The sequence below is a fragment of the Rhinoraja longicauda genome, chromosome 12 (genome assembly GCF_053455715.1).
Source record: "Rhinoraja longicauda isolate Sanriku21f chromosome 12, sRhiLon1.1, whole genome shotgun sequence".
NCBI lineage: Eukaryota > Metazoa > Chordata > Chondrichthyes > Rajiformes > Arhynchobatidae > Rhinoraja > Rhinoraja longicauda.
In genome coordinates, this window is record NC_135964.1 from 43,869,590 (window position 1) to 43,884,177 (window position 14,588).

At 46.1% G+C, this 14,588-nt stretch overlaps 1 protein-coding gene across 1 annotated transcript in view; it reads left to right on the top strand.

Moving 5' to 3' along the window:
• The window catches only part of ripk4 (receptor-interacting serine-threonine kinase 4), a 56,677-nt gene that overhangs the window by 30,538 nt on the left and 11,551 nt on the right, over positions 1–14,588 (top strand). The window contains exons 2-4 of the mRNA XM_078408776.1: positions 6,648–6,939; positions 11,236–11,381; positions 13,843–13,892. Coding sequence (XP_078264902.1) covers positions 6,648–6,939; positions 11,236–11,381; positions 13,843–13,892 — 488 coding nt within the window. The remainder of the gene's footprint in view (positions 1–6,647; positions 6,940–11,235; positions 11,382–13,842; positions 13,893–14,588) is intronic.

The window sequence follows — 14,588 nt, forward strand, 5'->3', positions numbered from 1 at the left end:
GAACTAGTGTTGGGGGTAATTGATGGTCGACGTGGACTCTGTTGGCCAAAAGAGTTGTATCCACACTGTATACCGGAACTAAACTTGGCGTGAGTGGTTTTAGTTTCTGGAGATATATAGCATGGAGACGAGGCCACTCGGCCACTGAGCCCACGCCGATCATTGATCAGCCATTCACCCTAGTTCTTTGTTCCTCCATTTTCACTTCCACTCCCCACACATCAGGTGGAATTTTACAGAGGCCAATTAACCTACAAATCTGCACGACTTTTGGATGTGAGAGGAAACCGGAGCACCCGGCGGAGGGAAACTAGGTGGTCACGGGGAGAACGTGCAAATTCCACACAGACAGCACCCGAGGTCAGGATTGAACCCGGGTCTCTGGCGCTGTGAGGCAGCTGCTCTAACAGCTGCGCCACCGTGCCACCAGAGTTTGGGGTTGCCTTTTATTTTATTAGGGAGGCCTTGTTTAGAGGAAACAAAAGTAGTGATGAGGTCAGACAGAGTTCGAGGCCCTGATTTTCCGTAATAGATAGCGCTCTCATTACTGTAACTTGCAGGAGTTACAGGAAACCACACTGTTAATGCAGGTAGGCAATGACTTTGTCCACATTCCCTTTTTGATTCTTGGAGTGAATCGCTTTATTAATCTCGCCGAGCAGGTTTGAGTGCAAGATGCTGATGATGTACAGATTTCTACGCTGACACACCCAGTGATGATGAAAGGAGTTTATTAGACCCTCTGCCTTTGCAGTTGCTACAAATATTTTAGATTAATGTGTAGGAAGGAACTGCAGATGCTGGTTTGAGCCAGCTATACAATGCTATACAAATAAAATTGACTTGACTTGACTAAGCCGAAGATAGACCCACAAGGCCGGAGTAACTCAGCGGGACAGGCAGTATCTCTGGAGAGATGGAATGGTCATAAGGAATTAGGCCATTCGGCCCATCGGGTCGAGACCCTTCTTCAGACATGAGTTTGAAGTCTGTAGGAGGCTCTGAAGAAGGGACTCGACCCAAAACGTCACCCATTCCTTCTCTCCAAAAATGCCGCTGAGTTACTCCAGCTTTTTGTGTCTATCTTTTAGATGAATGCGATAAGCAATGTCTCCAAGGTTTTACACTCCTATCTCTGTCTCCAGATAGTCTCCATGCGTTGTTTTTTACTTCAGTCGCAGGTTTTTTGTTTTTTTGGGGGTGTTTTATTTCCTCAAGTTATTGTTGATGAAAGGGATGTGTGTTTTAAACACGCAAATAAGCCCATGAATGAAAATTAACAAAAAAAACCTGCAGATGCTGGAAATCTGAAGTTAAAAATAAAAAAAAAGGTGCTGGTAACACTCTACAGGTCAGGCGGCTTCTGTGGAAAGAGAAGCAAAGTTAATGTTTCAAGCCAAAGAATTGGGGGCACAGTGGTGCAGCGGGTAGAGCTGCTGCCTCACAGCGCCAGAGATCCAGATTCAACCCAGGCCCCGAGTGCTCTCTGTGGAGTTTGCACGTTCTCCCTGTGCAAACAGCTACTCTACTACTTCCTACAGCTACTCTGATTTCAATGGTTCAATGGTGCTCTCCTGGTCACGTGTGTAAAGTAACAACACAGTGAAATTCTTTTCCGTAAAATCATTCCTGCCACATCCCCAAAATACGAGCTGGTGTGTTGGCTAATTGGCCTCCTCGAAATTGTCCCTAATGCTTAGAGAGTGGACGAGAAAGACGAATAACATAGAACTATTGGGAACGGGTGATCGATGGTCAACATGGACTCAGTGGATCGAAGGGCCTTGTGTTTCGATGCTGTAGCTGTGTAAACTAAACTCAAAGTGTAGGAAGGAACTGCAGATGCTGGTTTACACCGAAGATAGACACACAATGCTGGAGTAACTCAACGGGACAGGCAGCATCTCTGGAGAAAAGGAATGGGTGACGTTTCAGGTCGAGACCCTTCTTCAGATTGAGCGTCAGGGGAGCGGGGGTTATAGAGATAAGCGAGTGTAAGAGATCAAAAGAGATGCAGCTCAAGGAAAATGTGGAATTGACCATTGTTAGCTAGGAGGTAACCTATCTCCGAAGGTGTTTGCTTTATAGGTCACCTTCGCCTCGATGGTCGATTCTACATTTTCCTTGATCTGCATCTCTTTTGATCTCTTACACTGCCTTATCTCCATAAATTCCTCTCCCCTGACCATCTAGTCAGTCTGAAGAAGGGTCTCGATCCGAAACGTCACCCATTCCTTCTCTCCAGAGATGCTGCCTGTCCCGCTGAGTTACTCCGCCATTTTGTGTCTATCTAAACTAAACTAAATAGTTTTCGGCTGAAAACCATGTGGCGATGCTGCCTAATCTGCTGAATACATCCAGCACTTTTTATTTTATTACTATAAATAGTAATCTATTTGAATTTACTTCCCTGTGCTGAGTGGAATTGAATACAGAGGGGCAAATGGTTGATAATGTCCCACACATTTATCACTCGCGACCAAAAACAAATCCCTCCCTTTGTATTTCTAGGAGAGATTACGCAGCTCAGTGTTTCCACAGATTTTTCTCCATCCACTGGATCAGTTCGTTACATGTCCATGGCTGCAAATCGTTCTGTATTATGTTACACTCAAGAACCATTCCTGGCTTCCAATCCCAAATGTATATTGCGGGCCATATCCTGGCAAAGTTCGACCATAATCTTCCCTAAGACATACGTGAGCAGTAGTAGGGATAGTCATTTGGATCTTTGTGGCTTTTGTCAACCCTATGATCGATGGTAATAAGACACAATGTCGAAAAAACGGAACTGCAGATGCTGGTTTACAAAGAAGGACATCTTGCTGGAGTAACTCAGCGGGTCAGGCAGCATCTCTGGAGAACTTGGATAGGTGACGTTTTGGGTTGGGACCCTTCTTCTGACTGAGGTAATAGAGCCAGTGGTGACTCAGCAGTCAATATTCCCCATAAAGGCTAGTGTAGAATAGGAAATGCACTGCTCTGCATGGTTTAATATACTTACCCAGTGAGACACTGCTTTCCTATGTAGGAAAATAACTGCAGATGCTGGTACAAATCGAAGGCATCACAAAAAGCTGGAGTAACTCAGCGGGTCAGGCAGCATCTTAGGAGAGAAGGAATGGGTGACATTTCGGGTCGAGACCCTTCTCCAGACTGGTCTGAAGACTGAAGAAGGGTCTCGACCCGAAGCATCACCCATTCCTTCTCTCCTGAGATGCTGCCTGACTTGCTGAGTTACTCCAGCTTTTTGTGATACCTGCTTACTTATGTAGTCGCTGAGAAATGTTTACACCATCCAAAGTTCAAACAAATACATCCGTTCAGCTTGTATTCTTTTGACATGGATCCTCACAGCATAGATTGCTTTAACTTGGCATCAAGTTTGGCAAGGACATCGTGGGCTAAAGGACTGTTCCTGTGCTGCACTGTTCTGAGTTTGAGTTTAGTCTCTTGTCATGTGTACTGTGGTACAGTGAAAAGCTTTTCATAAGGTCATAGGTGATAGGAGCAGAATTAGGCCATTCAGCCCATCAGGTCTACTCCACCATTCAATCATGGCTGATTTATCTCTCCCTCCTAACCCCATTCTCCTGCCGCCTCCCCATAACCCCTGACTAATTAAGAATCTATCTATCTCTACTTTAATAATATCCATTGACGGCCTCCACAGCCTTCTGTGGCAAGGAATTGCACAGATTCACCACCCTCTGACTATAGAAATTCCTCCTCATCTCCTTCCGAAAGGAACCTCCTTTAATTCTGAGGCTATGACCTCTGGTCCTAGACTCTCCCACTAGTGGAAACATCCACTAGTGTTGTTGCGTGCTGACCAGTCAGCGGAAAGACAATACATGATTACAATCGAGCCATCCACAGTATACAGATGCGTGATAAAGGGAATAACGTGGACACCGTTTAGTGCCAGAACAATTAGTTCTGTGTTCTAAGGTTAATAGTAAGGTAGAGAGAAGCGTTTTCCTTGCTGTGGAATAGAAATAGAAATAGAAATAGAAAATAGGTGCAGGAGAAGGCCATTCGGCCCTTCGAGCCAGCACCGCCATTCAATGTGATCATGGCTGAATCCGGCGGAGAAGTAGAAGAGAAGTCGGACGCAAAAAGCTGGAGTAACTTCGCGGGGCAGGCAGCATCTCTGGAGAGAAGGAATGGGCGACGTTTCAGGTCGAGCCCCTTCTTCAGACCCGACCCGAAACGTCACCCATTCCTTCTCTCCAGAGATGCTGACTGTCCCGCTGAGTTACTCCAGCTTTTTGGGTCTATCTTCGCTTCAAACCAGTTCCTTCCTCCAACCTTGAGCCTGTTAACACCTTTTAAATTGAATTATTCCCTGCATTTTCTTAAAATCTGTTAGTAACTAATCATTGCAAAGTAGCTTGATCTGGGACTGTTTGTTAAACTCTTGCAGTAAGCAAATAGCTGAAGAGTTAGAGGCATTAAAGAGGGAAGAGGTTGCATGGAGATGGGGAAATAAGAAGGCGATTTATGGAATTGCTCTGTTGGGAGCTGATGTGGACTTGATAGCTCAAATGACCTCCTCCTGTGTTGCCAAATTGTAGTGAGAAAGAGAAGCTCGGGACAGATGTGTCCCCATCTCCCCAGAGGATATCTGACCTTGCATGTAGGGAGGAACTGCAGATGCTGGTTTATACCGAAGATAGACACAAAATGCTGGAGTAAATCAGCGGGTCAGGCAGCATCTCTGGAGAAAAGGAATAGGTGACATTTTGAGTTGGAACCCTTCTGGCGAATGGTATGTTGGCATTCATAGCAAGAGGATTTGAGTTTAGGAGCAGGGAGGTTCTACTGCAGTTGTACAGGGCATTGGTGAGACCGCACCTGGAGTATTGTGTGCAGTTTTGGTCTCCTAATCTGAGGAAAGACGTTCTTGCCTTAGAGGGAGTACAGAGAAGGTTCACCAGATTGATCCCTGGGATGGCGGGACTTTCATATGAAGAAAGACTGGATAGACTGGGCTTGTACTCGCTGGAATTTAGAAGACTGAGGGGGGGATCTTATAGAAACATATAAAATTCTTAAGGGGTTGGAGAGGCTAGATGCGGGAAGATTGTTCCTGATGTTGGGGGAGTCCAGAACCAGGGGTCACAGCTTAAGGATAAGGGGGAAGTCTTTTAGGACCGAGATGAGAAAACATTTCTTCACACAGAGAGTGGTGAGTCTGTGGAATTCTCTGCCACAGAAGGTAGTTGAGGCCAGTTCATTGGCTATATTTAAGAGGGAGTTAGATGTGGCCCTTGTGGCTAAAGGGATCAGGGGGTATGGAGAGAAGGCAGGTACAGGTTACTGAGCTGGATGATCAGCCATGATCATATTGAATGGAGGTGCAGGCTCGAAGGGCCGAATGGCCTACTCCTGCACCTATTTTCTATGTTTCTATGTTTAAACTGAAGTAGAGATGGGGGGTGGGGATGGTGGGTAGGAGTCTATTTCCCCCTCCCCTATACTTTCAGTCTGAAGAAGGGTTCCGACCTGAAAAGTCGCCTATTCCTTTCTCTAGAGATGCTACCTGTGATCTGACCTTGCCCCTGAAGGTCTTGCCTCAATGGTATTATTGTTCTTCCTTGTTGTACCAGATGAACTAGTTTGTCTTTATTTATCCTTCTTTAGTCACGTCATCTTCTTAAATACCTCGAATGGATCAAAATGTTTGAGACCTATCCTTCCCTGATTTTGACCTTCTGGTCAATCTAGGTCACACCATCCTTCGGGTCAATACATCCCGTGGGATGCTCTATTGAATGTCACAGCCTAAATTACACTTAAATCCAAACGAACTAAAACTGACTAAAACAAAATAATTAGTTTGCATCAGTTTCTATCTGATTAGCAACTTTGAAGTTTACATCAGAGATCGACACAAAATGCCGGAGTAACTCTGGACCGGCGGCGCGGTGTCGCAGCGGAAGAGTTGCCGCTTTACAGCACCAGAGATTCGGGTTCGATACCGACTACGGGTGCAGTGTAGGAAAATAACTGCAGATGCTGCTACAAATCGAAGGTATCACAAAATGCTGGAGTAACTCAGCAGGTCAGGCAGCATCTAGCAGAGAGGGAATGGGTGACGTTTCGGATCGAGACCCTTCTTCAGACTGAAGAAGGGTCTCGACCCAAAACATCACCCATTCCCCCTCTCCAAGATGCTGCCTGACCTGCTGAGTTACTCCAGCATTTTGCGATACCTGACTACGGGTGCTGTCTGTGCAGAGTTTGTACGTTCTCCCTATGGCCGTGTGGGCTTCCTCCGGATGCTCCGGTTTCCTCCCACACTCCAAAGACGTAAAGGTTTTGTAGGTTAATTGGCTTTGGTAAAGATTTTACCTGACATTCTAGGGTGTAGAATGTTGCTAATGTACGGAATTGCTAGTCGGCGCAGATTCGGTGGGCCGAAGGGCCTGTTCCCGTACCGTATCTCTAACCTAAACTAAACTAAACTCGGTGGGTCAGGCAGCATCTCTGGAGAAAAAGAATAGGTGACTTCTTTGTCAGAACCCAAACTGATTTACATGCTTTGTCCAAAAACTGGTCGTCTGTCGCTATGGTGACACGTTTCAACTGTGTCCCTTCTGGAGCAAAACTGTAGCTTTTTCTTCTCGTCTCTGCTTTTGTAGGGAGAATGCAGAACTGCTGGAGGAGGCCAAGAAGATGGAGCTGGCAAAGTTTCGCTATGTGCTCCCAGTGTATGGGATCTGCAAGGATCCAGTGGGGCTCGTCATGGAGTACATGGAGACCGGTTCGCTGGAAAAATTGCTGGCCTCGGAAATATTACCATGGGAATTGCGTTTCCGCATCATCCACGAGACCGCGGTGGGCATGAATTTCCTTCACTGTATGTCCCCACCTCTGTTGCATCTGGACTTGAAGCCTGCGAACATACTGCTGGATGCACACCACCATGTTAAGGTCAGTGAGGAAACCCTGCCAGATTGCACTGACTTGTTCGCTTCTGCTTTTATCCCTTTGTATGCCACTCGCTGGCTTTTTCTGGGCGACCTGTATTGAGTTCAGTTTTGGTCACCGTGTTGCAGGAAAGAGGTTGTCCACGCTGGAAAGGGTGGCGAGAAGATTTACCAGAATGTTGCCGGGACTTGAAGGCCTGAGTCACAGGGAGAGGTTGAGCAGGCTGGGACTCTATTCCTTGGAGCTCAGGAGGATGTGGGCTGATCTTATAGAGGAGGCGTGCAAAGCCATGAGAGGAATACATGGGGTAAATGCTCATGTATGTAGGGGAATCGCGAACAGAGGACATAGGTTTAAAGGGGAGGGAGGGAAGATTTAATAGGAACACAAGGGGGAACTTTTTTTACACAAAGGGTGGTAGATGTATGGAATGAGATGCTGGGAAGGAAAATAAAACTGCAGACGCTGGTTTTAATCGAAGGTAGACACAAAATGCTGGAGTAACTCAGCGGGTCAGGCAGCATCTCAGGAGAGAAGGAATGGGTGACGTTTTGGGTCTCGACCAGTCTGAAGAAGGGTCTCGACCTGAAACATCACCCATTCCTTCTCTCCTGAGATGCTGCCTGACCCGTTGAATTATTCCAGCATTTTGTGTCTACCTTTGAATGAGATGCTGGAGCAGGTAGTTGAGGCAGGTATTATCGCTGCCTTTAAGAAACATTTAGACAGGTACGTGGGTAGGATAGGTTTAGTGGGATATGGGCCAAACACAGGCCGGTGGGAATAGTGTAGATGGGACATGTTGGTTGGTGTGGGCAAGTTGGGCTGAAGGGCCTGTTTCTACGCTGTGTGATTCTATGATCCTAGTCATCATTCACCAGGGGTTGATGTCTAACTGGTTAACGTGCCGGTTTTGCCATTGTGCTGGGTCTTCCAAGTGACTCAGTGGGCATATCCTTAATGTTGTCTCAGTGACCCAGGCTGAGTTTGAGAATATGCTTTGTATGAAATCGAATGTTAAAGTCTAGTAGTCCTTTTTGACTGCACCTGCTCTTTAGAGCAGCCACCCTATTAGACCTGTTTCCCTGTTCTTTCCTCAAATATCTCCAAAATATTCCTTCTCAAGCCAAATCCTTGTTAACTTGTTAGGTTCCATTGCTGCCTCAGACAGGGCCTTCTAAGTTTGCTGTGGTGTACGTCTTTGGAGTGAGGGAGGAAACCAGAGCTCCCAGAGGAAACTCGCGCTAGAGGGCTACAATACCAAAGCAGGGATGTAATGCTGAGGCTCCATAAAGCACTGGTCAGGCCACATATTGTGAGCAATTTTTGGCCCCATATCTGAGGAAGGATGCGCTGGGTCTCGAGGGGGTCCGGAAGAGGTTTACAAGAATGATCCCAGGAATGAGTGGGTTAACATATGATGAGCGTTTGACGGCACTGGGCCTGTGCCTCGCTGGAGTTTAGAAGGATGAGGGGGGGAACCTCATTGAGACCTGCCGAATAGTGAAAGGCTTGGATAGAGTGGATGTGGAGGGGATGTTTCCAATAGTGTGAGAGTCCAGGACTAGAGGCCATAGCCTCAGAATTAAAGGACGTTCCTTTCGGAGGGAGATGAGGAGGAATTTCTTTAGTCGGAGGATGGTGAATCTGTGGAATTCATTGCCACTGAAGGCTGTGGAGGCTGTCAATGGATATTCTTAAGGCAGAGACAGATAGATTCCTGATTCGTACGGCTGTCAGGGGCTATGGGGAGAAGGCAGGAGAATGTGGTTAGATCAGCCATGATTGAATGGCGTAGACTTGATGGGCTGAATGGCCTAATTCTGCTCCTAGAGAAGGCAGGAGAATGGGGTTAGGAGGGAGAGATAGATCAGCCATGATTGAATAGCAGAGTAGACTTGATGGGCCGAATGGCCTAATTTTCCTGTCATAGAAACATAGAAAATAGGTGCAGGAGTAGCCCATTCGGCCCTTCGAGCCAGCACCGCCATTCAACATGATCAAGGCTGATCATCCAAAATCAGTACCCCGTTCCGGCTTTTCCCCCATGATTCTAAGAGCTAAATCTTACTCTCATTTGAAAACATCCAGTGAATTGGCCTCCACTGCCTTCTGTGGCAGAGAATTCCACAAATTCACAACTCTCTGGGTGAAAACGTTTTTCCTCATCTCAGTCATAAATGGCCGACCCCTTATTCTTAAACTGTGACTCCTGGTTCCGGACTCCCCCAAGATCGGGAACATTTTTTTCCTGCATCTACCCTGTCCAATCCTCTAAGAATTTCATATGTTTCTATAAGATCCCCTCTCATCCTTCTAAATTCCAGCGAATTCAAGCTCAGTCGACCCATTCATTCTTTCATCATATGAAACATGATCATACGGTTGAGTGAGAAAACAAGTTTGTTTAAGCTGTGGAGGTGAGGTAGGATGCAAGGAATGAAAGGTGTCTGCAATTGACTGGAGACTATAGTTACTTAGGCAACATAATAGTGCCTTCAATTATGAGGGGAAATCCCCACAAACAAGAACCTGCTGGACTCGAGGAAGGATATTCTTGCTATTGAGGGCGTGCAGCGTAGGTTCACTAGGTTAATTCCCGGAATGGCGGGACTGTCGTATGTTGAAAGGCTGGAGCAATTAGGCTTGTATACACTGGAATATAGAAGGATGAGGGGGGATCTTATTGAAACATATAAGATAATTAGGGGATTGGACACATTAGAGGCAGGAAACATGTTCCCAATGTTGGGGGAGTCCAGAACAAGGGGCCACAGTTTAAGAGTAAGGGGTAGGCCATTTAGAACGGAGATGAGGAAGAACTTTTTCAGTCAGAGAGTGGTGAAGGTGTGGAATTCTCTGCCTCAGAAGGCAGTGGAGGCCAGTTCGTTGGATGCTTTCAAGAGAGAGCTGGATAGAGCTCTTAAGGATAGCGGAGTGAGGGGGTATGGGGAGAAGGCAGGAACGGGGTACTGATTGAGAGTGATCAGCCAGGATCGCATTGAATGGCGGTGCTGGCTCGAAGGGCTGAATGGCCTACTCCTGCACCTATTGTCTATTGTCTATTGTCTATTGAGATGCAAAATACAGTAATTGCTGCAAACTTAAACCCTACGAGAATGTTGGAAATACCCAGAAGATCAGGCAGCTTCTGTGGAGAAATTTCCACTTCATCTTTGCTCTAAGAACTACCAGGGTGTCAGGGGTTATGGGGGAGGGAAGGCAGGATAATAGGGTTGAGAGGGAATGATAGATCAGCCATGATTGAATGGCGGAGTAGACTTGATGGGCCGAATGGCCTAATTCTGCTCCTATAACTTATAAACTTCTGCAGCAATGCAAAATAAAAATTCACTGTGTGACCCTTGTGACAATAATGTACCATTGACCAGTCTTACCCTAGAATTCTTTGTAGGGCATTTCCCAGAAACCTAAAGTTGACTACTTTTAGAGGGTTTCGTTAAGAGGATGCACGGTATTTAGTTTAGTTTAGAGATACAGCGCGGAAACAGATCCTTCGGCCCACCAGGTCCGCAACGACCAGCGATCCCCGCACATTAACACCATCCTTCACACACGAGAGACATTTTTTTACATTGATACCAAGCCAATTAACCTACAAACCTGTACGTCTTTGGAGTGTGGGAGGAAACCGAAGTTCTCTGAGAAAACCCTCGCAGGTCACGGGGAGAACGTGCAAACTCTGTACAGACAAGCAGCCATAGCCAGGATCGAACCCGGGTCTCTGGCGCTGTAAGGCAGCAACTCTACCGCTACGCCACCGTGCCACCTCTCATTTACCTGCATGTATAAAGAGTGCCACCTTATTGATTATATGAGGAGTGGGGTCAACACACAATCTTGGGTCAATGTGTGGTCAACACACAATCTATTTTGTGACATAGTACACCAAGCAATGATAATCAGATCGTTGCAAGTTAATATTTTGTAGAACATTTGTTTAATAAATGCGAATCAAAAGAATTGGCACTAAAGAGTAAGTTTTGGTTTTGCGGTCTAGAGAATAAACCAAATTTCTTGTATTTTGGGAATGCCTTCTTAGTGATAATCATATGCTATTTGTCATTCCACATTGACTTTTATTATAGGTTAGACACAAAAAGCTGGAGTAACTCAGCGGGTCAGGCAGCACCTGTGGAGAGAAGGAACAGGTGACTTTTCGTGTCGAGACCCTTCTTCACTTGAGCTCTGATGAAAGATTGTCATGCGTTTCATTCACTGTTTATGACATCAGCAGATAGTTTGCTTTGTAGTTCATGAAATTCTTTCTCTGCATAGATCTCCGACTTTGGCTTGGCGAGGTGGAATGGAATGTCCAACTCGCAAGACATCAGCATAGACGGTTTCTGCGGCACCATCGCGTACCTTCCCCCCGAACGTCTACGGCAGAAGAAGATTTCAGACATTAAGCATGACGTATACAGGTTAGACACTTTCCTTGTGCTTGTAATAGAAACATGCGTAAAACCTGTGGGTATCAAACGATGGGTGTCACCTTTGGCACTGAATGTCAGATTCATCTTTTTGTCCTGGTTGCGGGTGATTTGAATGCCTATTCTACACTGACCTTCTCTGCAGGGCTTCTGCAAAGAAAAGGCTAGTTCATGAATTCGGGACAGTGGCGCAGCGGCAGAGTTGCTGCCTCACAGCGCCAGAGGCACGGGTTTGGTCCTGACTGCGGCTACTGACTGTACAGAGTTTGCACGCTCTTCCTGTGACCGCGTGGGTTTTCTCCGGGTGCTCCGGTTTCCTCCCACATTCCAAAGACGTGCAGGTTCGTAGGCGAATTGGCTTCTGTAAATTGTCCCCTAGTGTGTAGGATGGAACTAGTGTATGGGTGATCACTGATCGGCTTGGACTCGATGGACCGAAGTGCCCATTTCCACGCTGTATCTCTAAACTGGTCTGTCAATGGTCAACTATTTTTCACCAGTTTATGGAATCATTGATTGTTTGGGAGATGACATTTTAGCTTGAGATTATAAATTGACCATAGTGTATCGTTCAGTTAGATTTTTTATTTTTAGATTTAGAGATACAGCGCGGAAACAGGCCCTTCGGCCCACCGAGTCCGCGCCGCCCAGCGATCCCCGCACACTAACACTATCCTACACACACTAGGGACAATTTTTATTTTTTTTACATTTACCCAGTCAATTAACCTACATACCTGTACGTCTTTGGAGTGTGGGAGGAAACCGAAGATCTCGGAGAAAACCCACGCAGGTCACGGGGAGAACGTATAAACTGCGTACAGACGGCGCCCGTAGTCAGGATCGAACCTGAGTCTCCGGCGCTGCATTCGCTGTAAGGCAGCAACTCTACCGCTGCACCACCGTGCAGAGGTGGGATGGATTGTATAACTTGCAACAAATAGCCTATTCTGTGGCACAGGATGTCAGTATAGTCAGTGAATAAAGTCTACATAAAGAATGGGGAAAAGATATGCTGCCGTGATTCCTTTCTGTAGACACAGACCCATCTCCCCAGAAAAAGCACTCAATGAGTTGTTATAAGTACAGTTTCTCCCTGGGTTGGCAACACCTGATCTATGGACTCCATTTACATTGGAGCAAGTGTTGGAGTGACCAAAGGGATAGATGGGGATTGATTTGCTGGCTGTTGTTGGACTGCAGGCATCTTCTATCACGAGGGAACAGGGCATTTCCACATGGCATCTCACCCCACCCCCCTCCCTCCCCAGGAGCAACAGTCAATGGAGACTCACCCGCTCACTCACTCACTCACCGAGTCCGTGAGGCCGACTTTGTGGCCACTCGCTCACTTCCCCGCCACAACTGTCATCCCCTCCCAAGCACTGTTTTAGTTCTTCCTGACTTACCAACAGTTTGGATCACGAACAGTTCTCTGCTCGTAGCCTGGGGACTTCCTGTGAATTATGTGAATTGAAAGACCCCATCTTTTCTGCTAGGATCCTATCGATCCCATCAAGATCCCTATTGCCTTCGGCTCACTGTGTCCACACCAACCATCAGTCACCCGTCCGCTCTATTTCTACATTATCCCACTTTTTCCATCCACCCCCTCCCTGTACACTACGGACAATATATCCATAAACCTACGAACACGCACGTCTTTAGGATGTGGGAGGAGATCCGAGCACCCAGAGGAAACCCATGTGGTCACAGGGAGAACGTACAGACTCCACACAGACAGCAGCCGAGGTCAGGAACGAACCCGGGTCTCTGCCGTCGTGAGGCAGCAGCTCTACCTGCTGCACCACTGTGCCGCCCGTGTCCTAAATGAATCTTTGTCGCTTTTCCTGGTGCAGTTACTGATCTTGACTGATTGCAGGGAATTACCCAGTCACCTCCACTTTTACTGGGTAAAACGTTGTGGATATTTACTGCCTTTTGGATAAGTGAAATCTAAATATTGCACTCTTTTTTTTTAATAATGTTTATTTTTTTAGCTTTTAATTGAATTAATTACAGTGCATTTAACAACAACAGTAAACCCCCATCCCTCCCCTTCCCTACATAATCATGAAACCAACCAAACAAACAAAAACAAACAAATAAATAAATAATAAATTTAAAAAAAAAACATAACTACAACGTGACAAAAAAAGACAAAAGCACAAAAACATGAGTCAAGGTAATTTTCACAAGTCAAATATTTCAGTATTTTCACTGCTGGATTCAAAGAAGGTACAAAAGCCCTTGCCCTTAATATGCTGCAGCCAAATATTGCACTCTTGTCCAGATTGTGCATTATGACATCTTACTGTGTGTTGCAAAAAAATGCATCGACCTGGTCAAAAATGGACTCCTTGATGCTTGCAAATGCGAGGTGGTCCTTAGACACTTACTTCTATGTTATTCCAACAGTTCTTCAATCTTTTCTTTTTTTTTCCTGTTGTAGTTTCTCCATTGTCATCTGGGGAATCTTGACACAGAAGAAGCCCTTTGCAGGTATGTGTTGTGGAGGTTCCTATCGCCATGGTTACCTCTAAATTGTAAAAGAGCCTTTCGTTCATCCAGATCCTCTTCTTTAAAAATAATGGTAATTCAATAAACCATATTATACAATACCCCATGAAGGCAGATTGCCAACGTTGAGCTTTATAGAAGGGTGGGGATTGATTTGCTGGCTGCTCTGGTGCTGTAGGCACCTTCTGTCAGGAGGATAAGGTGGTCATAAGTAACAGGAGTAGAATTAGGCCATTCGGTCCATCAAGTCCACTCCGCCATTCCATCATGGCTGATCTATCTCTCCCTCCTAACCCCATTCTCCTACCTTCTCCCCATAACCTCTGACACCTGTACTAATCAAGAAGCTATCTCTGCCTTAAAAATATCCACTGACTTGGCCTCCACAGCCTTCTGTGGCAAAGAGTTCCACAGATTCACCACCATCTGACTAAGTAAAATTCTCCTCATCTCCTTCCAAAAAGAATGTCCTTTAATTCTGAGGCTGTGGCCTCTGGTCCTAGACTCTCCCACTAGTGGAAACATCCTCTCCACATCCACTCTATCCAAGCCTTTCACCATTCTGTATGTTTCAATTAGGTCCCCCCTCATCCTTCTTAGCTCCAGCGAGTACAGGCCCAGTGCTCCCAAACGCTCATCATAGGTTAACACACTCATTCCTGCGATCATTCTTGTAAA